The sequence below is a fragment of the Chlorocebus sabaeus genome, chromosome 12, assembly GCF_047675955.1.
Source record: "Chlorocebus sabaeus isolate Y175 chromosome 12, mChlSab1.0.hap1, whole genome shotgun sequence".
In the NCBI taxonomy this organism is placed as follows: Eukaryota; Metazoa; Chordata; class Mammalia; order Primates; family Cercopithecidae; genus Chlorocebus; species Chlorocebus sabaeus.
The window spans coordinates 88746837-88771474 of record NC_132915.1 but is presented as its reverse complement, the minus strand read 5'-3'; the positions used below and the strand labels follow the sequence as shown (position 1 = coordinate 88771474).

The following is a 24638-nucleotide window of genomic DNA, read 5'->3' as shown; positions in this document are numbered from 1 at the left end:
CTGTAGTTTCAGCTACTTGCGAGGCTGAGGCAAGAGAACTGCTTGAAGCCAAGAGGCAAAGGTTGCAGTGAGCCGAGATTGTGCCACTGCACTCCAGCCTGGGTGACAGAGTGAGACTGTCTCAAAAAAAAAAAAAAAGAAAAAAATATAACCTTTAAACTTTGGTAATTCTATTGGTCAAACAATGTAAAGAAAGATGGAAACAAATGAGTAAGCAAGCCTGTCTTTTGTGGTAAATTTATATTCTGTTATGTTGGAATATTTGGAAAATATAGGAAGTCTTCAGATTTTCTGGGCTTTGAATGCCAGGCTAAGTAATTTTATTTTCTGTATGTATTCTGAAGTCTTAGAGAGCCTGTGAGAAAAAAAGTGGCAGTGTAGAGTGGTACTTACAGATGACACATCAGGCAGTAGTAGGTGGAACAGTTAAGAGTGCTAGTGAATAGAAGTTTTGAAATCATTTAAAAGGTAAGCACAATACCAAATTTCCTGCCAGGGACAAGGAATAAAAGAGCAGAGTAAACAATACATGATGTTAGCAAAAGGAGCATCGCAAGGGGCTGATGCATTCACTTTAGGAGAGCAGTCCAATATCCTTGGGGATTCTGTCTCTCAAAATGCTATTTCTCCTTCATGCCTCCAAAGTGTCCCTTCTATTTCACTTTCCTTGAGGATAGGTAATTTAAGAGCTGTTGGGATTTTTGTCAAAGAAAACATTTTCAGCGTTTCAGATTCTCAACAAATGGGGCTTGGATGAGAAATTTCAATCTGGCAGAGATATGATATACTGTGTATAAATCTCTGCACATAGAATTGAAGACCTAAAATATGCACGTCAAAAATCTTCAAACACCCAAAATCCATATTTCAGTGTCCAAATAATTACTGATAGCTCCTTTTTTTCCCCCTCAGTTAATTATTATGTGGATTGCCCTGAAGAATGTAGAAAGAAAAGTAAATAATATTTATGATTGCCTTCTATCTTTTAGGCTGTATTAGGCATATCGCCCTACAAGCACCCTGAATGGTGATTAGATTGTTTATTTATCTAGCATAATTGACTTCTCTACTTATCTGAATTTACTATTAAACCACATGTTTCCTTGGGCTAAGAATCAAAGCTTGTATAATACTGACATTTGGGAACACGGGTACAACAGCCATATTTTCTGGTTTAAGTTCCAACTTTCGTTCTATGAATAGGTGTATAAACTTCGACAGATAATTTAACCAATCTGGGCTTAACTTCTTAGTTCAAAACTAGAAAATGTAATAGAAATCATGATGAGGATTAAGAGTTAATAGATTTAAGCTGCTTGTCTTATTTTGCATCAATAAATGTTATTATTGACATATCTCCCATATATAATTGGAAATCAATAAGTATTTGATGTTGGAATGGTTGGATATTGTTATGGTCTGATGTGGATTGCTTAAGGAAGTGTTTTTGAAGGCTATGTGAAGCAGATAAAGAAACACTTAATGTAGTGTGGCTGTACTGAAGTTGTATTGGTTGTACTAGTGTGCTTGTGTTGAAGGTGGGAGGCAAGTTCAAAGGAAAACAGGAATTCAGGTGCTAAAAAAGTGTGTGCAGTGAAACAGTGTTCCATATATGATATTAATGAGTGACAAGGGTTGCTTAGTGCTCAAGTGGTCTATTCAAAGGTCCATGGAAATATTGTGAGACTTTTGAATTTATAACTAGAAACTCAAATAATGTTTAAAAAAACATTATTTCTGGGCCAGGCATGGTGGTTCACACCTGTAATCCCAACACGTTGGGAGACCAAGGTAAGAGGATCCCTTGAGCCTTGGAGTTTGAGTCCAACCTTGGTAACATAACGAGAACCCATCTCCATAAAAAAATAAAAAATAGCCAGATATGGTGCTATGCACCTGTACTCCCAGCTAGTCAAGGAGCTAATGTGGAAGAATTGCCTGAGCCCTGGAGGTTGAGGCTGCAGTGAGCCATTGTCACAGCACTGCACTCCACACTCCAGCCTGGGTGACAGAGCTGAGACCCTATGTAAAAAAAAAAAAAAAAAAAAAAAAAAAAAAAAAAAAAAAAAAAAAGATAAAAGAAAGAAAAAGATATTTTTACGTTTTGGAAAGAAATGGGACAATTTCTCACCTAAGATAGTAAAAGCGGTCCATAATTCAATAAAATGTACAGCTGGAGATTATGAAACACAAAGAAGAGTTTTGTTTTTACATGAGTGCATGAAAAATATTTGTAATAGGAGCAAAGACATACTAGAGAATCATGACATAACCTCAGAGACTATGAGGTAGGAAAGAATAAGCAGGCTTAAGAAAGAGTTGTCAGAGGAGACTTGGCTTTATAAAGACAAGAGGAGAAGGAACATTTGGTGACAAGGTTCCTGATATAAAGGAGGCATTTATAATGGAGATTAGGTTATAACTGGCACAGAAATAAAGGTCAAGGAAATTTTCAGAAACCTGAAAGCATAGATTTTAAATGACAAGGTAAGGTAGGATGTGTAACTGTATGTGTGTCTGTGTTGTGAGAGTAAAGATGGGTGAAAAGACTTGTATTTTAATGGTGGATAAGGATGCTCAGGATGAGAGGCAAAACTGTGTCAACTGCCCTTTAGATTTCAGGACAATTCAGTCTGAGATTCCAAATCCTTTTGAAAGCAATGAAGTGAATTTGCAAATTTCTAAAAAAAAATGAGAATTTAATGTGACACAAAATGTATTATACACAATGGTAAAGTAATGGTTCAAAGTCCTCAAAATAAAAAGAGGTATATAGGATGGATATAAACAAAAAAATAATTAGTTAACTCATGTCGTTTAAGAGATTATTTAAAACAACCTTTCCCGCACTTTGGGAGGCCGAGACAGGCGGATCACTAGGTCAGGAGATCGAGACCATCCTGGCTAACACGGTGAAATCCCGTCTCTACTAAAAAATACAAAAAACTAGCCGGGCGACGTGGCGGGCGCCTGTGGTCCCAGCTACTCGGGAGGCTGAGGCAGGAGAATGGCGTAAACCCGGGAGGCGGAGCTTGCGGTGAGCTGAGATCCGGCCACTGCACTCCAGCCTGGGCGACAGAGCCAGACTCAGTCTCAAAAAAAAATAAAAAAATTAAAAAATAATAAAACAACCTTTCCCGAAGGCTCAGGATATTAGTTAGGACTATACATCTATGGATGTATAGAAGTATAAGTCTTATCCTTCAATATATAGATTTATAGAATCTATACATCTATGGATGTATAGAAGGTCTTATCCTTCAATAAGATGACTATAACACATCTGTAAGATGACTGTAGGAAGGCCAAGGTGGGCGGATCACAAGGTCAGGAGATCAAGACCATCCTGACCAACATGGTGAAACCCCGTCTCTACTAAAAACACAAAAAAATTAGCTGGGCATGGTGATGCATGCCTGTAATCCCAGCTACTTGGGAGGCTGAGGCAGGAGAATGGCTTGAACCAGGAAGTCAGACGTTGCAGTGAGCTGAGATTGCTCCACTGCACTACAGCCTGGCAACTAAGCAAGATTCCGTCTTAAAAAAAAAAAAGACTATCACAACAATACTAACAAAGTAAGAAATTTTATAATTATAAATTATTTAAAACAATTCTTGACAAATAGTAAATATAATTTGACAAAAGTGTTTGTTAAAACACACAAATGACACAATTTATTTATTCATTCCTCTACTGAAGGACATCTTGATTGCTCTCCACTTTTGACAATTTTGAATAAAGTTTATGCATTCATGTGCAGATTTTTGTGGGGACATTTTCAGCTCCTTTGAGTAAATATATAAAAACACAATTGCTGAATCATATGGTAAGAGTATGTTTAGTTTTGCAAGAAACTCCCAAACTCTTCCAAAGTGTCTTGTACCATTTTACATTTCCAGCAGGAATGAATGACAGTTCCTGTTACTCTACATCCTTATCAGCATTTGGTATTGTCTGTGTTCTGGCTATTGGCCATTCTAATAGATGTGTTGTGGTAACTCGTTGTTGTTTTAATTTGCATATGATGTGGAATATCTTTTCATATGTTTATTTGCTATCTCTATATCCTCTTTGGTGAGGTATCTGTTAAGGTCTTTGGCTCATTTTTTAATTTGTTTTTATTTTACTTTTGAGTTTTAAAAGTTCTTTGTATATTTTGGATAAGAATCTTTTATCAGATGTGTCTTTTACAAATATTTTCTTCTAGTCTGTTGCTTGTCTTCTCATTTTCTTTACATCTTTTGCAGAGCAAAAGTTCTTAATTTTAATAAAATTCAGATCATCTATTATTTCGTTCATGAATTGTGCTTTGGGTATTGTATTTCAAAAGCTATCCCCATATCCAAGGACATCTAAATTTTCTTCTTTGATATCTTCTAGTAGTTTTCAAGTTTTGATTTTACACTTAGATATATGATCCAATTTTTGTGAAAATTGTTAGGTCTTAACCTTAAACCCAAAGGTACTGGTATTCAGAAGTGAGTCTTTGAGAGCTGATTAAGCCATGATAGCAAAGCCCTCATGGATGGGATTAGTGACCTTATAAAAGGACTTGAGGGAGAGAGTTTGTCTCTTTTTTTTTTTTTTTTTTTTTTTTTTTTTTTTTTTTTGCATGTAGATGTCCAGTTGTTACAGCACCATTTATTGAAAACATTATTTTTGCTCTGCTCTGTTGTATTGCCTTTTCTCCTTTGTTCAAGAACCAGTTGACTAAGAGCTCTCTTATCTGTTCCATTGGTCTATTTATCTAGTTCATAAATACCACACTGCCTTGACTAAAGTCCCTTCATAGTAAGACTTGAAGTCAGGTAGTATCAGTCCTCCAAGTTTCTTCTCACTCAATATTGGATCAGCTATACTGTGTGTTTTCCCTCTCCATCTAAGCTTGGGAATCAGTTGGTCAATATCTAAAAATATTACTTACTGGAATTTTAAATGGAATTGCATTGAATCTGTAGATCAAATTTAGAAGAACTGATATCTTGGCCATATTGAATTGTCCTATCCATGAACATAAAATATTTCACCATTTATTTAGTTCTCTGATTTATTTTCTCCAATTTTTGTAGTTTTGTAGTTTTCCTCATATAAATCACATACATATTTATTAGATTTATACCTAAGTATTTCATTTTGGGAGTTATATCTGTGGTACACTTAGATAATGGAATATTATTCAGTGCCAAAAAAAAAAAAATGAGCAATCAAGCTATAAAAAGACATGGAAGAACCTTGTGATGGTTAATACCATGTGTCAACTTGACACACATTGTTCCTGGGTGTGTCTGTGAGGGTCTTGTCAAAGGAGATTAACATTTGAGTCAGTGAACTAGGAGAGTCAGACCCACCTTCAATCTGGGTGGGAACCATCTAATCAGCTGCCAGTGCAACTAGGATAAAAGCAGACAGAGAAATGTGGAAGGACTAGACTGGCTAAGTCTTCTGGCCTCCATCTTTCTCCCATACTGGATGCTTCCTGCCCTCAACATTGGACTCCAAGTTCTTCAGCTTTTGGACACTTGGACCTACACCAGTGGTTTGCCAGGGGCTCTGGAGCCTTCAGCCACTCACTGAAGGTTGCACTGTCGGCTTTCCTACTTTTGAGGTTTTGGAACTCGGACTGGCTTCCTTGCTCGTCAGTTTGCAGATGGCCTATTGTGGGACTTGAACTCGTGATCATATGGGTCAATACTCCTTAATAAACTCTCCTTCGTGTATACATCTGTCCTATTAGTCCTGTCTCTTTAGAGAATCCTGACTAATACAAATCTTAAATGCATATTACAAAGTGAAAGAAACCTAGATGAAAAGACTGCATACTATATGATTCCAACAATATGACATTCTGGAGAATGTAAAACCATGGAAACAGTAAAAAGATTAGTGGTTGTGGTGGTTGGACAGTGGAGAGGAAAAATAGGCAGAGCACAGGTGATTTTTAGGGCAGATAACATAAATGATCTGTATGATATTATAATTGTAAATACATGTCATTATACATTTGTTCAAACCCATATAATGTACAACACTAATATTAAACCCTAATATAAGTTATGAACTTTGAATGTTCATGGTGTCAACAACAGTTCAATTGTCATCAATGTACCACTCTGGTGGCAGATGTTGATAATGAGGGAGGCCATACATGTATGGAGTCAAGGGATATGTTGGAAATCTATATACCTTCATCTCAGTTTTGCTGGGAACTAATATTGATCTAATAAATAAAGTACTTAATAATAATTTTAAAATAACATCCATACCACTATGGTTTGAATAGATGCATCTTTTTAAAATCCGTGTGTTAGAACTTAAACCCAAAGGTGTTGGTATTCAGAAGTGAGCCTTTGATAGATGATGAAGCCATGATGGCAAAGCCCTCATGGATGGGACCAGCCCCCTTTTAAAGGGCCTGGGGAAGTGAGTTTGTTTCTTTTTGCCCTTCTGCCATTTGAGGACGCAGTGTTCATCTCTTCTCCTCCAGATGACTCAGCAAGACAGTTCCATGTTGAAGTAGAAAGCAAGTTCTTTCCAGACACCAAATCTACCAAAACCTTGATCTTGAACTCTCCAGCCAATAGAACAATGAGAAAAAATTCTATTGTTTATGAATTATCTAGCCTAAGGTATATTTTTCTAGTTGCTCCAATGGACTGAGACATTTACCAACTGCTTGACTTTGGGTAAATTACATAAGCTCTATAAGTCCCAGTTCTCATATTTATGACATAAAAATAGAAAAATACGTGCCTCACAAAGTGTGATGATTAAATAAAAATTAAGTGGAGGCCCGGGCGCAACCACGGGCTCCCAGGCAGCCTCCGCCAACCGGACCCCGCCGCCCTCCTGATGCTGCTCGTGAACGCCGATCGGCCGGAGCCCGTGGGAGCTCGCGCTCTTCCTGACCCCCGAGCCTGGGGCCGAGGCGAAGGAGGTGGAGGAGACCATCGAGGGCATGCTCCTCAGGCTGGAAGAGTTTTGCAGCCTGGCTGACCTGATCAGGAGTGATACGTCACAGATCCTGGAGGAAAACATCCCAGTCCTTAAGGCCAAACTGACAGAAATGCGTGGCATCTCCGCCAAAGTGGACCGGCTAGAGGCCTTCGTCAAGATGGTCGGACACCATGTTGCGTTCCTGGAAGCGGACGTACTTCAGGCTGAGCGGGACCATGGGGCCTTCCCGCAGGCCCTGCGGAGGTGGCTGGGATCCGCAGGGCTCCCCTCCTTCAGGAACAAGTCGCCTGCGCCAGTACCCGTGACGTATGAGCTGCCCACACTGTACAGGACGGAGGACTATTTTCCTGCGGACGCCAGGGAGGCACAGCACCACCCCTGCACCTGCCCTCGGCCTTTGTGAGCTTTGTGGTCTTCCCATCAGGAATGCTGGAAAAGTGACATTGTGTACATGCTGCAGCTTGGGGGTTTTTTCTTTGTATTGCTGTTTATTTTATATTTTAAAGAGATTTTTTTAAATGTCGAGATGGGCTCTCACTATGTTGTCCAGGCTGATCTCAAACTCCTCGGCTCAAGTGATCCACCTGCCTTGGCCTTCCGAAGTGGTGGGATCACGGGCAGCAGCCTCCGCACCCAGGCTGCTGCCATTTTCAGATTTCCTCCCTGCCTCATGTGAGACTACAGGGTTTGGAGAAGCAGTTGGAACCCACGTTTGGTGCCTCCCACGTTGGCCTGCCTGGGGTTCTACAGGGGTTGAGGGGCCAGGCCTGGCCGGGGCTGATGGAAAGTGGGGACTTTCCTTCTCTCCATGATGGCTTTGTAGCGGCTCCATGGTCCTCTCTGTGATGGGGTTTTGCACGGGGTGCGCTCTGCCACTGTGGTGGGTGGATGGGTGGATGGGTGCTGGTTGTGTTGCCTCTAGACCTCGGTGCCCACAGCCTTGAGGATCCTTCCAATAAAGGTGTTGAAAGCTAAAAAATAAAAATAAATAAATAAATAAAAAATAAATAAATAAAATAAAAAAAATTAAGTAAGATAGAGCAAGTAAAGCACTTAATATATTACATTGCATATAGAGGTCAAAGGGTATTTTTTATTACCTGTTACTACCTGATATAGTTTGGATATTTGTCCTCACTCCCATCTCATTTTGAAATACAACCTCCAGTGCTGGGAGTGGGGCATGGTGAGAGGTGCTTTTATCATGGGGGTGGATCCCTTATGAGTGTCTTGGGCCAACCCCTTGGTGATAAGCAAGCTCTTGCTCTGAGTTCACAGGAAATCTGGTTGTTTAAAAGTGTGTGATATCTCTCGCCCTGTCTCTTGCTGCTGCTTTCAACAAGTGATGTGCCTGTTGCCCTCACCTTCTGCCGTGATTGAAAGCTCCCTGGGCGTCACCAGAAGCCAAGCAGATGCCAGCACCATGCTTTCTATAAAGCCTACAGAATTGTGAGGTCAATTAAACCTCTTTTCTTTATAAATTACCCAGTCTCAGGTTTTTGTTTTTGTTTTTGTTTTTGTTTTTTGAGACAGATGGAATCTTGCTCTGTCGCCCAGGCTGGAGTGCAGTGGTGCGATCTCAGCTCACTGCAAGCTCCGCCTCCCGGATTCACGCCATTCTCCTGCCTCAGCCTCACTAGTAGCTGGGACTACAGGCGCCCGCCACCGCACCCAGCTGATTTTTTTTTTCTGCATTTTTTAGTAGAGATGGGCTTTCCCCGTATTAGCCAGTATGGTCTCGATCTCCTGACCTCGTCATCCACTCTCCTGGGCCTCCCAAAGTGCTGGGATTACAGGCGTGAGCCACCGCGCCCAGCCTCAGGTTTTTCTTTATAGCAATGCAAGAATATCCTCATATAGTACCACTATAATAACAACTATTTATAAAAATCACCACAATTATTTTGAATTTAAGGTTTTTAGACTTCATAAAAAGCACAAATTATCTGGAAGGAATTGCTTAATTAATAAACTTTAAAAATATTTTGCAGTATTTTGTATTTTAATAAAACTTAAAGCTTCTTCCTCAGTTGATCATCTTTTCTCTTAAAAATTCCTCATCATATATTGATATCATAAACAAAAAGCATATCTAAACATATATTAAATATAAAATAAATAATAACAAGCATATTATTCTTAGCAGAAAGCAGGATGCCATATTATTCTTAGCAGAAAGCAGAAAAGAGAAATCAATTCTGTTGAAACAGGGAGAGGGACTTTGAACTATACAGACATTAAAAAGCTACTCAGGTGTGCAGAAGGAGGTTATACAATTCAATGAAACTAGGCACAGTATACATTTTGTACATAAAGCATGCAAATGAAAATCAGAAGAAAACCAGTATTTATTTACTTTCTACCATGAGAATGTGTTGCTCTTGACCAACATGATTGTCTGCATTTTTCCAACAGTTGAGTTTCTATAGGATATGCACTATGTCCTGAACACTCTTGTGTACTTATTACCTATCAAACTTCCTAAAATATAGGAGGCATTTAATAAATATTTGACAAATGCATGTGTTCATAAAGAAATCAACAGAAATCTAAAAACAAGTGACTACCTTATCCACAGGGAATGGAATGGACAGAGGAAGTGAACATCACACATTTTTAAATCAAGATTGTATGTTTGTTACAAACTAATCTGAAATATTTTGTAATTACTATTTCTAAGGCATTATTCATGAAGAAACTCTACTATTGAGTTGTCTTTCACCTCCTGTCTCTTTAATAAAAACTGAAGAACTGGCCACAAGTTTGCTACTATTTATGATTTTTGTATTAGAAAACCATGGGGATTCCTTCTTCCCTTATGAGACCAAATTCTCAAACTATTTTTGCTACCCCATATGTAAATGTTACTTCCTCCAGTGTGCCTTGATGCATTTACAATGATAACACTGTCAGTCTCGTTTTCCCATTCTTTCATAATTGTCTGAGTACCTCCTCTAATATCTTCGGTTTGTTAGTCATTGATAACTATCTGCCCCCACCCCTCATTTTTTTTTCCATCTGTAAAGAATCAATGTCTGCCTCGGAAGGCCTTTTTATACTTTCTGGGGTGTCAATTTTTGAATTCTGCAAAAGTAATTAAGATTTCCCCTAGTTCTCTTTTTAGTGCATTTTCTTCATTTTAAAATCGGTTGTTAAAATTCAAGATGTCTTGTTAACAACCCCTCCTGCAATTAAGAGACAGACGTGTGTCTGGATGTTTTAGTAGGAGAAAAAAAATCATTCAGCAAACAGCTGTGGTTCAGAAAGGAGCAATTCTGTGTTGTCCATGGTGCTGAATGTGATTTTCTGTGGGTATGGTAAGGCATTAATGGCTTGTCCAAGAATCCAAACAGAATTTGATTTTTACCAAGCACATGAGCCAGTCTGGAATGTATAATAGAAAACTGAATGCATATAGATTAAAAGTAGAGTACATGTCACAGCATTAAAATATAACAATTTGATTCATTGTTTTCCCTCCATAATTGGAAATGTTTTAAGTAATACAAACAGATGTAATGTTTGATTCCCATCATTTAGGAAGATGTTTCTTCATGAGTCTTGGATGTTCAAATTTTTCTCTATTACTTAACTGATGAGATTTGTTTCTTAGCTCATTACTTACTAGTCAAATAAAGCATAAATTCAAAGAAATTTTATTTATTGCAAAGGCATTTGTTGAAGACCTAATATGCACAATGTCTTGTATACTATATGTTTTTGCAATACATATTTAAGTGTTATAATACGTGTCAATATCATTTATTTTAAAAGTTTACTTTTGTGGAGAAGGCATTTGGCTGCAACATCCTTAACTATATGTACAACTACTTAGGCCTTGATGAATAAAGGGATATGAAATTCTGAGTGTGAGACTGGTCAGATTCTGACTTAAGCACTGAAGCAGAATGTGAAAGAGTCTTTTTTAAAACTTATGCTAGTGCCTTGCCCAATGCTAGATAATCCTATCAGGATCTAGAGACAGAGAAAGACAGGATGGAGAGAAAGATTTAAATCCAATTGAATGCCTGAAATTTGTCTACAAAAGGGCAGATATGGCATGTGGATGCTCCAGTAAGATCAAGTGGTTTAAGGAACGTTCGATGACTGTTGGTGCATTACCCATGGGTTCTTTCACTTTGAATTATTCCACTATGAAATACTCATCTGCTGGTTGCAGAGAGAGGATGACAGAGAGAAAAGAAACATCTTTGCCTTGTCTAAACTTTGTAGAGAGACTGTCACACATAGGGCAGGCTGTCTTCTCTCATTTGTGTTAACAGGCCCTAAATCACTCTTTCAATTCACTGCCTCTTACTGTGGGGACCACAGTGCTTGGTTCTTCCAGTATGCCATAGTTACAGAGGGCTCCCATGAAATGTTTCAGTAGGTGCATTGAAGGATTTTAACAAGCCCTCCCCTCCCAGCTATTCTACTAACCATTACTTTCTGGACACATACATTCCACCAAACTAACGAAACTCAAAGTAGCATTGGCAGTAAAATTCTCATGAAATCTGAATGTGCTAATTAACATCTACCAGTGTTAATATGTGGAATTGACCTCTGTGAACCTTACAATTAACACTTTTCTCAAGAGGCTATTCTGAGTATGCATTTTCTTTGGACTTCACACCCTGACCTTTTGCTTGTATCTTATAGGCCCATTTTATGAAGTAATCCTTTTCCCTGTTGTTAAAAGCAAGTGCTCAAGTCACAGAGTTGCATATGAGCACTCCAAATCACCATATGCATGACTTACTCCAAAGATTCTCACTGGGTGAGATGTTGGCAAATTTTGCAGGGTGATTCTTGCTTGTACTGTACAAGTCATTCATTGCAGATAATTTACCAATTTTTGGTCCCCCAGTATTGATTTCCTATTGAATAGTAGTGGCATAACTATGGAGAAGGCACCTGTATGCATTTCCAAATGCATTTGGGAGAGATTTACCACCTAAATTGACAGCGATTAATAGCACCTTCTTGCAGTGAAACTACCTTGTGAAATAACTACAAGGGTTGTAATTAGAGCTCCAGTGTCTTGGATTCAATTCTTAGGTTGTCTTGGTCTCATGAGAGTCATATATAGAGGAGGTGAATTTAGAAAATATAAAGTCAGTACAAAGTACCCTCTGAATATTTAGATAGGTATGGTTATAATTTTTTTTTCATTTGTTAAATGTGTATAATTGCATCTGTCTTACCTAGAGTTGGGATTATTTTTCTCTTCAGTTAGGTTTATGTTTATGAGAAAACCACTATAAAATTCTGAGAACTATTACAAATAAAAATGTGTTAATTGATTTGATAAATTTTTAGAGTGTGTGCCAGAAGTACACTATTTTAATGCAGGAAATTTTTTTATGCTTTCTTTATTTTATTGTTTCAAATTTAAATCTCAAAATTTGGCTAAATACCTTTCCTAAGCTGTTTTTTCAAACCAGTTACCACCATAAGTCATTTAGAAGACAGAAGTACTTTGTAATGGATCTGAATGGAGTTTATGGTATTACGTTCTTAATAGACAGTTGTGCAGCCCTAGGCATGATCGACACAATTGGTGGGTGCTCTCTGGAGATCCCCTAAAGATTCAATAAGTGGAATAAATGGGCAATGGAAAATGAAGTGAGTTGGAAAAGTGCCTGGTTGACTTAATAAATACTAGAAAGGAAAGACAGGGCAGGATTTATCTTCCACAAATACATCTGTTTTACTTGGACTATATACACACATGCATGCATGTATTTGTGCACACATGCATGTACACACACGTGTGCACACACATGCTGCAATTTGCCTTTTACTTTAAATGTATCAAGCTTTCTTGGGCTTTATTCTGACAGTAAGTTGACCCACCTTGAATTCAAATGTAGTTAAAGAAAACCCTACCTCATCCAGAGCATAATTTGTCTCTGTCTGTTGCTGTAAAAAGCCGTATCTCTGGTGTTTGATAGTCAACCAAAGAGAGAGAAGACAGCCTAAGAGTTCTCAAGCTGGAATTGTTTCCATGTAGAACTGTTTATCAATGTGCTCACTCCACTTTCTCAGCTTTTTTCTTCTGAGGCTTACTTTCTTAATGCAAATACCTTCAAGCTACCCCTGGGAAACCTGAATGTCTGAATTTGATGCACTCTTATGCTAACCTGGTACCCTGGGTCCTTTTAATTAATATGTAATTGGAATTACCAATATTTATTGAAAAATGATTTGATGCTAAATACTTAACAGACATAATTTAATTTTTATAGCAAATCTATGAGGTAAGTATTGGTATTATTCTTATTTGATTGTTGAAGGAACTAAGATCCACAGAGGTCAGTAGAGATAATAAAAATCCAATCATAATAAAAGCAGAAACTGAGACTTAAACACAGTAACCCAGTTTTTCTTAATTAAAAAAAAAATATTCTAGCTTTCTTAGGAATTCAGTTTCAAATGGTATCTCCTCTCTTATTCCTAAAATGCCCATGGATTTCTACATTAAATTCAAAACTATAGTTAATGAATCAAGAACATCAAGACAAATATTGAATGTCTTCATTCAATATTTCCTGTTAATTCTAGGAAATTTTATACAATCAAATAAGTTCTGATTTCTGTCTATCCTAGTTCATGTCTATGCAGCCTCTTCCATCTCTAGGGAATCATCAGTATAAGCACTGGGCTTATCTGCAGCTCACAATCTGCAGCTAAGAAATCTTGAGACGCAGGAATTATCTAGGCTCAGTCTGCCAGCACCATTGCATTCAGCTCACTGAGGTCTGTGTTTTGAAAGCTGTGGATTCCAGTTATCCTTCCTTCTTCTATTCAACATTTTCAGTACTGCTGTGCTATATCTGGTTTGTTTTGTTAGTAAAGAGAAGTGTCAGGGAGCTCTCTTGAGAGAGAATGAAGGGATTTATAACCCTAGATTCTGCAAGGGAAGGATAATATTAACAAAAAGCAAACAATCAATAATGGAAATTCCAATACCATTGCATCTTCAGAAAGTAAGATTTTTTTAGTAGCTACATATTTACAGAAAACGTTTAAATCATGTTCTTTGATTGAATATCAGATTCTTATCTGGGTAGGTCGAATCTAATTACATGGGTTCTTAAAAGTAGAGAATATTTGCTGACTGTGATAAGAAAGAGTTATGACTATGGAAGAATGGTCAGAAAAATGCAGTATCATTGGCGTTGAAGATGGAATAAGGGAGGCATAAACTAAGAAATTAGGTGGTCTCTAGAAGCTGGACGAAACAAGAACACAGATGTTCTGCCAGATAGGAATACAACCTTCCTGACATCTTGATTTTAACCCAGTGAAAATCATGTCAGACTTCTGACCTGTAAGCTGTAGAATAACATGTTTGTGTTAATTTAAGTCACTAACGTTGTGGTATGTCTTATGACAGTTATAGAAATACAATAAGTTTTACTACTTAGACATCCAGACAAGCTGAAATCTATGCTAGATTTCCCAACCCCGGCTCTCCCTAGATGTCCTTACATTCACTTTTTTAATGGCACCTAAACTGAAGTTTAAGTCTGCTACAGTTTCTAAACAAAACTTGTCTATGCTGCAGCCTTGGTTCCGTGAATGGTAAAGTGATAACAGTCTTAAGTTGAAATGTTGACATCTGCAAATCATAGACATTCCACATCCATTGTCCAAGAATGGCCCAGCCTGTAAGACTACACTTCTTGATTTGTGGAACAAATATCTATTTTATACCCAATATGTGCCATTATTATGCTGATTCCAGGAATCCAGGAGAAAACAACATGGACAAAATCCTTATCGATCTGGAGTTTGTACCTTAGAACAAGGGTCAGCAATTGATGGTCCATGAATCAAATTCAGTCCACCACCTGTTTTTATAGTTTTCTATAATACAGGCATGTGCTATAAAAAAAAAATTAATTTGTTTATTTTCAATGCTGCTTCTTTGGTAAAGGGGTAGAGTGGAGTAATAACAACACAGACTGCGTGGTCCACAAAGCCTATGATATGTATTATCCAGCCATATCTAGAAAAAGTGGGCTAATCCTTGCTCTAGAGGGAAAATAGACAATGAAAAAAATATGTACAGATATGAAGAGTATTATGAAGAAGTATAGAGTGCTCTGGAAGTACCTTAGGGTATGGAGATGACATTTAACCAAATCTGACGTAACTAACACTTGGGTTACAGGTCATCACACTGGCTTGGTATCCCTTGCTTTCAAGCATCTCTACCTTCATTCTGTCAGATCCTAGTTTCCTATCATTCATGGAATGAGACAAACAAATATACAAACAGACAGACAGATAGGAAAGCATTATCATGACTTAAAGTCCCAGCTCTCTAACATCCTTGCTGTGTGGTGTTAAATAATGACATTAAACGGCTTCTGAGCTTCTTGTTTCTAAAATTGTCATAATTTTTGTAAGGATTGATTATAAAACTATACAGCAGTAGCTTGATTGCATCAGTGATCCCACTAAAGACATCCATGTATTCACAGCCTCTGGTATCTGGACCCACTCTGTAACCTTTTGTGCCCTCCTATATTAATTAGGGTTCTCTAGAAGGACAGAACTAATAGGATAGATGTATATATAAAGGCAAGCTTATTGAGGAGTATTAACTCAGACTATCACAAAGTCTTACAATAGGCCATCAGCAAGCTGAGGAGCAAGGAAGCCAGTCCGAGTCCCAAAGCTGAAGAACTTGGAATCAAATGTTTAAGGGCAGGAAGCATCCAGCATGGGAGAAAGATGGAGGCTGGGAGGCTAAGCCAGTCTAATCTTTCCAGGTTCTTCTGCCTGCTTTTTATTCTGGATGCTCTGGCAGCTGATTAGATGGTGCCCACCTGGATTGTGGGTGGGTCTGTCGCTCCCAGTCCACTGACTCAAATGTTAATCTCCTTTGGCAACACCCTCACAGACACACCCAGGAACAATACTTTGCATCCTTCAATCCAATTAAGTTGACACTCAGTATTAACCACCACACCACCCATGCTGACTTCTACCTTAGCCCTTTAACTTTCTTTGGTCAATGGAGACATAGAAAATGTCACACAAGGAGAGACTCCAACATGTCTTCATGTGTTAATGCTTCCTCTTTTACTTCTCAGCCTTCCCCATGAGAACATGCGTAAGAAAGACTGTTGAAGAAAGTGGCAAGTGGAACAGTGCTCAATCAGCCTGGTCATCCAGGCCAAGCCTTCAGACATGTAAGCGCCCTCCTCCGATCTGCATAGCTGCCTGGCACAAACACTGTTGACCACTCTTGACTGAGCCCCACCGAGATCAGCTCAGAACAGCAGAACTGACCAGATGACTCTAGCCTCATGAATACATCTGAGCATTTATTTTATTTGCCTCTGAGGTTTCATGGTTGATGTTTTCATTTTTTTTTTTTTTTTGCAGCAGTTAACTGAAGCATATACAGGAAATGAGATAAACAATGTGCCTAGCATGTACTCAATAAACAGTACCTCCTACCTTCCCAACAGTGTCACCTGTATGATATAAATATCAGCAGGTGTTATTTCAGAGTATGCTGTCATTATTACACTGGTTGGAGTGATGTTTCACTTCTCCTGGGTTTCCAGGTAACAGCATGCTTGTAACACGCGCGCGCGCACACACACACACACACAGTTAAATAAACTGTGGATCTCACCATCTGCATTCTTAAGTAAGTACCTGCCTGTTACATTCTAAGGGGACCAAAGTCCCCTCCAAATCTCAACTTGCTTTCTCTTTAGGGAGCCGCTGTATCTCCCACAGGCTCCTTTTCCCAGAAGAACTGAGCAAGCTACATCATGTCGGGGTCAGCACCGCCGGGCTTGTGAAGTAGGTCTGGAGACGGTTTCCAAAGAGACGTGTTATTAAAGAAACAATGCCTTTGTCTCTGCAGCAGGGCTCAGCGCTGTTTATTTCCAGATGCTTTCCTGGAACACAGGGAAGGGAGTGCAGCTGCACGTCATTCATGGAGTGGCTGAAACAGGATGGGGGACAACACCCAGAGGAAATGAGCAGGCTCATTCAGGGGTGGGGACATGATGCAATTTGTTGTCCCCGAAAGAGAAGGACTCAGTTTCCTTCTTCATGGGCCTGCTCCTGCTCCAAATTTCAACACTCTTGTTTGTTTGAATGACACCATCCATTTCTTCTTCACCTAATCTTCTAAGCTTTAGCAATTTTTAATTTATCCATATAAATATATTCTTAATTCTTTTTTCTCACTCCTCTATTATTCATTTTAATGAAAATAGTAGAGATAAATGGCTCTGAATGCAGGCTCTGCAGAAAATCTGATTCAGTCAGAATCCATCTCCATTTATTTTTGGACAAGCCTTCTTCAAAACTTGCTTTCATTAGTGGAGATGGTGATGTGAGCCTGTAATCCCAGCTACTGAGGAGGCTGAGGCAGGAGGATCACTTGAGCTCAGGGGTTCAAGTCTGCAGTGAGCCATGACTAAGCAACTGCTCTCCAGCCTGGGTGACAGACCAAGATCCTGTCTCAAAAAATAAAAGAAATGAAAAGGAAAAAATAAACTTGCTTTCCTTATAATGGCAGATGTAAAAAATAGTGCTATATTGTAGGTGTGTTTTGCAAAATAATTCAGAATTAAATGTTTATCTCAGTATTTGGCAAAGAGCAAGTAGTTAGTAAATATTTGTTCTTAACTATCATCACCATCATTTTAGTCTTAGTGGTATTATTATTATGGCTGAATCCTAGTGTTTGTTGGACTAAACATCTCACAGCTCTTCCATTTGTCTATCTGAGTCCACCGTCCCTGTACTCACTATGTAAAACACCTCTCTGACTTTCCAACTAGCCTCACCAGTTTCTCTGTCTTGTTCCTAATCTTTCTTCACTGGTCCATCATCTTTTTCTAGGATAACTTCCACTGTTTGTTACATCATGTGTTAGTTTCCTAGAGCTTCCACAACAAAGTGCCACAAACCTAGTGACTTAAACAACAGAAGTCTATGTTTTCCACAGTTCTGGAGGCTGTAAGTTTGAAATTAAGGTATTGGCAGGGCATGGCCCTTCTGAAACATTTAGGGAAATACTTCCTTGCCTCTTCCTACCTCCTGGGAGCTTGCCAGCATTTGTCAGCGACGGTTGGCTTGTAAATGCATCATTCCAATCTTCATAATCTCAGGGCATTCTCCTTGTATGTCTCTGTCTTCACAGGACCATCTTCTTATAAGAACACTATGTGTGTTGAATTAGGGGCCCACTCTCCTCCAGTATGATCTCATCTTCACTAATCACATCTGCAATAATCCTATTTCCAAGTAAGGTCTCATGTTGAGGTACTGGCAATTTGGACTTCTAGATATATTTAGTCAGAAAGAGGACAATTCTAAAACGTGGCTTTTCAGAACCCACCCCAGTTTATCTTCAGGCCCTGTTCCTCGCCAGTCTCCACACTCTTCTCTCTGGCTATAAGAGTATTTTTAGTGAGCTGATGATTCCATGACCCCTCTGCTTCCTCAGAGCCTTTTTATTGGCTGTGTACTGTGGCTGTCACATAGCCAATGCCCTCCTTTGGTTGATTTTCCACCTAATAATACCACCTATTATAAGAAACCCTCTGGGTAGTGTTAGGTGTCCTGCTGTCATTCCTCTATGCCTTTTGAGGGGTTACTGCCTCATGGCACTTATTACATGGCTTTCTAACACTTAATTCCTTTTCTGTCTCACCAACCAAGCTGGCCAGGTCTGCCTTTTGTATGGCTAGCTCCTAATACATTGTCTCTTACATAGTAGATTTCGAATCACTACTTGTTAAACGAATGAATAGCCATCCATTATGATGACTATTAACTTAAAATATTAAATAACAAATGTTGGTGAGGATGTGGAGAAATTATAACCCTTGTTACAATCTCACATTGCTGGTGATATTGCAAAATGGTGCAGCCACTGTGGAAAACAGTGTGATGTTTCCTCAAAAAATAATAAAGGTAGAATTACCACTTGAATTACCATGAAAGAAGTAATTTTACTTGTGAGTATATACCCAAAAACATTACAGGCAGGCCCTTGAAAAAAATATTTCTACACTTATGCTTATAGCAACATCATTTACAATAGTCAAAAGATGAAAGCAACCCAGTGTCCACAGATGGATGAAGATCAATGAATAAACAAAATATGATATATACATACAGCGGAATATTATTCATTCTTTAAAAGGAAAGAAATTCTGGCACATGCTACATCATGATGAACCTTGAAAATGTCATGCTAAGTGAAATAATCCAGTCCCAAAAGGGCGAATACTTCTGGTTGCATTTGCATGTAGTACTTAGAATAGTCAAATTCATAAAGACAGAAAATGGAATAGGGGTTTGTAGGGGTGAAGGGGAGGAGGAAATGGGAGGTTATTGTTTAATGGGTATAGAGTGTCAGTATGGGAAAATAAAAATGTTCTGGAGATAAATGCTGGTGATGTTTGCACAATGACAAAAATGTATTATACTTAATGCCGCTGGCCTATAAATTTAAAATGGTTACATTGGTAAGTTTTATGTTATAAAAATTTCCACAACAAAAAATAAAAACTACCCCAACCGCTTCCCCCAGAAAATAAATGAATGAGTCCTATATATGTATCCTGAGATGTCTGAATCAATCATTGTTGAATGATTAACTGAAACTGAATGCATCTCTATGCTGGTCACTGTCCTCAGCACTATGCAAATACTAATTCATTTAATCTTCCTAATACCTTATGCTGTAGGTAATATTATTACACCAATTTTATAGATGGATATTCTGAAACATAGAGGCAAAGTAATTGTCTTAAAGCTAACAGTTTGTATGAAGGAGAATGGGGTTAGAACAGAGGCACTCTGGCTCTCCAGTCTGGACTGTTAACTTTCATAGCTCAGATAATGTTAACCACTGCAATAATCAAAATATTCAGGGATCTAGCTTACAGGTACAGCAAAGTCCATACTACTTAGTATCCACGAGGGCACTCAAATCAGCCCCGTACAGGCTTTGTTTCTACAACATCCTTCCATGTTCCTTACTCCAGGAAAAAAACCTTCCACCTATATTTTTAACATTTTCTGAAGTTTCTTGCCTAACTGATTTTCTCCACATTATTTTTTCCTGATTATCTATTTCTGTGTAAAAGCTATCCTGTAACTTTTAATACTGCAAAACAGCCAATTGGCTTTTCTCACAATTTTGTGTGTTAGAAATTTTGAAGGGCTTGGTTGGGCAGCTTTTCCCTGATCCATGTGATACCCACTGGGGACAGCTTAGGGTGGAGGATGCACTTCCAAGATGAGGGCTTCTTTTTTTTTTTAACTATCATTTTTTATTTTTTGAGACTGAGTCTCGCTCTGTCGCCCAGGCTGGAGTGCACTGGCAAGATCTCCGCTCACAGCAAGCTCCACCTCCCGGGTTCACACCATTCTCCTGCCTCAGCCTCCCTAGTAGCTGGGACTACAGGTGCCTGCCACCACGCCCGGCTAATTTTTTTTCGTATTTTTTTGGTAGAGATGGGGTTTCACTGTGTTAGCTGGGATGATCTCGATCTTCTGACCTCGTAATCCGCCTGCCTCAGCCTCCCAAAGTGCTGGGATTACAGGCGTGAGCCACCGTGCCCGTCCAAGGGCTTTTGAACTCACAGGTTGACACCTCAGTGCTTCTTGCCCTCCCCTCCCCTCCCTTCCTCTCTCTTCCCTTCCCCTCCTCTTCCCCTCCCCTGCCTTTCCTTTCTCTCCTGTCCCCTCTCCTTTTAACTCTTTTCTCCTCTTCTTCTTCTCCCTCTTCCTCATCCTTCTTTCTCTCCCTCTCTCTCTTTCTCTGCCTTCACATGACTTCTTACTGTTCTAGTATACGGTGACTTCACTTGCTCGGGCTTCTGAACAGCATGGTGGGTGGTCTCAGGGCAGTGATATTTTTTACATGGTGACTGGATTCCAAGACACGGATGGCAGAAGTTGCCTAAGAGTTAAAAGATTTGTTTAGAACTGGCACAATATCATTTCCAACATATTCTATTAGTCAAAACAATCACAAGACCAACCCATATTCAAGGTGTTGAAGAGATAGGCCCCACCTTTTGATGGAGTAATGGCAGTTTCCATTGCAGAAGAGCATGTGGAATGAGAGGTGTCATTGTTCCACCTTTGTACAACACGATATTTCACTATCGATAGTTGCACCGTATCTTTATCTCTATCTCTATATTTATATCTATATCTAGTTGGAATCAGATACAAAACATGAGAGCTAGATAGACTAATATAGATATAGGTAGCTGTATCCATCTATAGGTGAGTTTGTATGTGTATTTATTAGATAATACTTCATCCCAGTCAGTTGTATACGTAGCAGAATCCCAATTTTAATTAAAGGTAAAGATAGTATTCATTGACTCAGCATCCAAAGTGCAGAAGAGGCAGGGACAGATCTTGCTCATTTTAATCATAACTGAGTCCAGGCAATCAGATGCCTTGGAACACTTTTATTACTACCTAAGTTTCTTTTTTACCTACATTTCCTTGTGTATGTTGGCTTCAGAATTTCTCTAGAACTGGGAAGAAACATAAAACAATTATAAATACATAGCAGATGCCTGAAGAGAGATGCCAGAGATGAAGATGAATGTCCAAGGATCATCTACATAGAGACAGATCATTTTTTGCAGATGCGAAATGAGTGAGGTCTTTAAAAAAGATAACAGCCCAAGTAAGGAGAAAAGACATTTAAGTCATAAAAGACATAAAAGACAGGGAAGTCTTGATTTGCAGGATGAAAACTTTTATATTGTAATGTATGTATGAGTGTGTGTGTGTGTCTATCTGGCCAGGGAAAGATTTAATAGACCCTTGACTACAGTAAGTAGTAGTTACTAGTAGGAACCAGTAGTAAACATACTCTCTGCCTCACCTATTTTGAACTGAAGTTGTAACCTTAAGAAACAAATGAGATAACACATTGCTTATTGGGAAAAGACTTTGCAGTTGAACTTAGCAGACATATTTCTGGTTCTTCATTTTCAGCTGATGGAAATGGGTACCTGAGGCAAGTTTTCTAAGTCTTTGGACGTTGTTTCTTAAAGTTATAAGATGAGAAACCTGGGTCACATGAGTATTGGAGGCCTTTCTAATTCTAAAAGATTGTGACTCTATAAAAATGCTTTTGCCAAGTATATAAAATTACACAAAACAAGATTTTATGACTTTTAAAGGTTGATTTATTCACAGTGCCTGTCTACATTGATCAATTTCACCATATAAATGTCAACCATTTTATTTTATTTGCACTGATGGACCTAACCAGGGTTAGCAGTACATTTTGACCAGATCCACAAGGTCACAGCCAAATGGAAATTCCTGTTAAACATCATCAAAGATCATCAAAGGGGGAGCAACAGATAAGCTTTGCTTCATGCAGCTGCTGTGACTGTGGCAAGCTTTTGGTAAGTGAAAGTTTTGTAAATGTAGTTACTTCTTAATTATGCTAGAAACACTTGTTATTTAAAAAAACTCCAGGGTGACTCACATATATATGTGTTTCTATATATACATATACACATACATATGTAAATATACACGCACATACATAAAGTGCCTTTGTAATATGAATCTTAATGGCTTAATTAATGTTTTGCAAATTATAATTTAGGTATCTCCAGTGTTCTTAATACTCAGCCTACCCGTATTGCATAGTCAAATACTTCTATGATATTTCTTCTATAGAACGAATTGATATGCAGGCTGATATCTTCCAAACAGATCAGCCAGACATATTTTTTCAAGTGGAATTTTATCTCAGCTGTCCAAGTCAATGTTTCCACTGCTCAAATTCATCAGCTAATTGCCACCATATCAGTTTGACTTTGACAGCCAGTTCATTTTCTACTGTTTTTCACTGCTTCTTTCGAGTCAGTCATGTTATCAGTTTCTGCCTGACTCACTTATTCTTTAATAATTTTCTTTCTTTTTGCTAAACGTATGTGTGCATGTTTTGTTGACTGTAAATAAATAAATTCTTGCTACAAAATAATTTAAACAGCACCACCATTTATAACGTCAGGTATAAATGATTTCACTCTCTTACACTGCAAGCCTCTAAGATGACTGCTGTTCACAGTTCAGCATATATTTCTTTGAAATTTTCAAATTTTTGTTTAAAATTTGATAAATTATAATCACCTGTTAAGAAAGTACATATAGAACCACATTATTTTCTGATTTTGTGTCATAGCCTATTGAATTATTTTCAATTCATTTATGAAATTGACACCTCGATTTTAGATATATTAACTGCTTTTTTTCTTATTTGAATATTATATTGAACATATTCACCCATCTACTAATTATTTACTTAATGTAAATTCTTAAAATTAAAATTCTTAATTAAAGTCATGTGGACATATTTCTTTTTTTTTAGGAAATTATAGTCAGAACAAAAGTGCATAAGGATGCTTGTTTAACCATATCCTTGCTAAAACTAGACTTAGGAATCTTTTGATAAAAATGTTTTTCTTTCTCTCCTTTAATTAGTACTGGTAGGCATCTTTTCATGTTTTTCTGGTTATTTATAGTTTACTTTTGATAACTATATAATACCTTTAGGTTTTCTCATTCTGATGCATTTTAACTTTCAATATAAAGTTTTTTCAAACAATTTAAAAGCGTTGGGGTTAAGTCTTTTGAACGGACATCATAATGAAAATAATTCATGCCCAATGTAAGTTTTACTCACTTATCCAAACTTACTCCCTGCTTTTCCTCACTATTCCAGCTTGAACGTTCCTTCCCATCTTTCTCACACACTGTGCTCATCATAACTATTTGACAATTACTTATTTATCCTTCAAAAGCTCATCTGCCCCATAAAGCTTTTCTGTCTCCAGTTCAATCTCTTCCCCATCAGTGCCTCTCCTAGTTGACACCTTTAGAATCCAATTTTGTGACACCTTGCATTTCCTTCTCTTGTTGCCTTCAAGAGCAAATAATTCCTTCTGGTCCAGAATAAAATTTAGTTCATTTGAATATTATTTGAATTCATACAATGGATTTAGAAAATCTCTAGGGATCAATAAATATTGGTAGAATGGTTTATCCATTTCTAATATTTTGCCTTTACCATAAGCCCTCAAATTCTAACTCTTCTTGTCACTCCAGTTTTGAGCTATTGTGCTAGCTAGTAGATACTAGCATGCTTCTATCTCATTCCCTTTCATCTGCTAATGGATTGCATACGCTTATCTCCTGAGAGTGAATACATAACATGGGTCTGTGCAGAACAAATGAACAAATGCATAAATGAAGAATGAATGAATAGTCTATTTTCCTGACCACCATAATTATTTTGGAAATGGGTACATGAACCAAGCCTTATCATGCTTCCCTGGGACTTTTCTGCCTAGAAATATTGCTCTTTCCTTGGATGTCATGGTAATACAAAAATGTCAACTGGACTGGCAGTAGCATTCTTCAGAACACTGTGACTGGACCCGTTTAAAGATATAGAAGAGTCAATATATAGACAAAGAACAAGTGTGAGAAGGAATCTAATGGACAAATCATTTGAGCCCTTAATCAGGGCATGCCTGCTCTCTGTATTTCTTCTGTATCTCCCATATATGAGAATCTCAAGAACTGGCTTTAATATCTTTGGGTTCCTCTACATATTATGGAACTATTGCTAATA

The 24638-nt window shown here is 38.2% G+C and overlaps 1 protein-coding gene and 1 pseudogene across 1 annotated transcript in view; one reads left to right on the top strand and one right to left on the bottom strand.

Moving 5' to 3' along the window:
• The window catches only part of LOC119619059 (uncharacterized), a 68282-nt gene extending 43881 nt beyond the window's left edge, over window positions 1–24401 (bottom strand). Inside the window, exons 1-2 of the mRNA XM_037984311.2 lie at window positions 24351–24401; window positions 20800–20918 (exon numbers count right to left, since the gene is read on the bottom strand). Coding sequence (XP_037840239.1) covers window positions 20800–20918; window positions 24351–24381 — 150 coding nt within the window. The 5' untranslated portion in view covers window positions 24382–24401. The remainder of the gene's footprint in view (window positions 1–20799; window positions 20919–24350) is intronic.
• Window positions 6793–7590, top strand: LOC103218932 (breast carcinoma-amplified sequence 4 pseudogene; annotated as a pseudogene).
• Window positions 24402–24638: the final 237 nt, after the last annotated feature.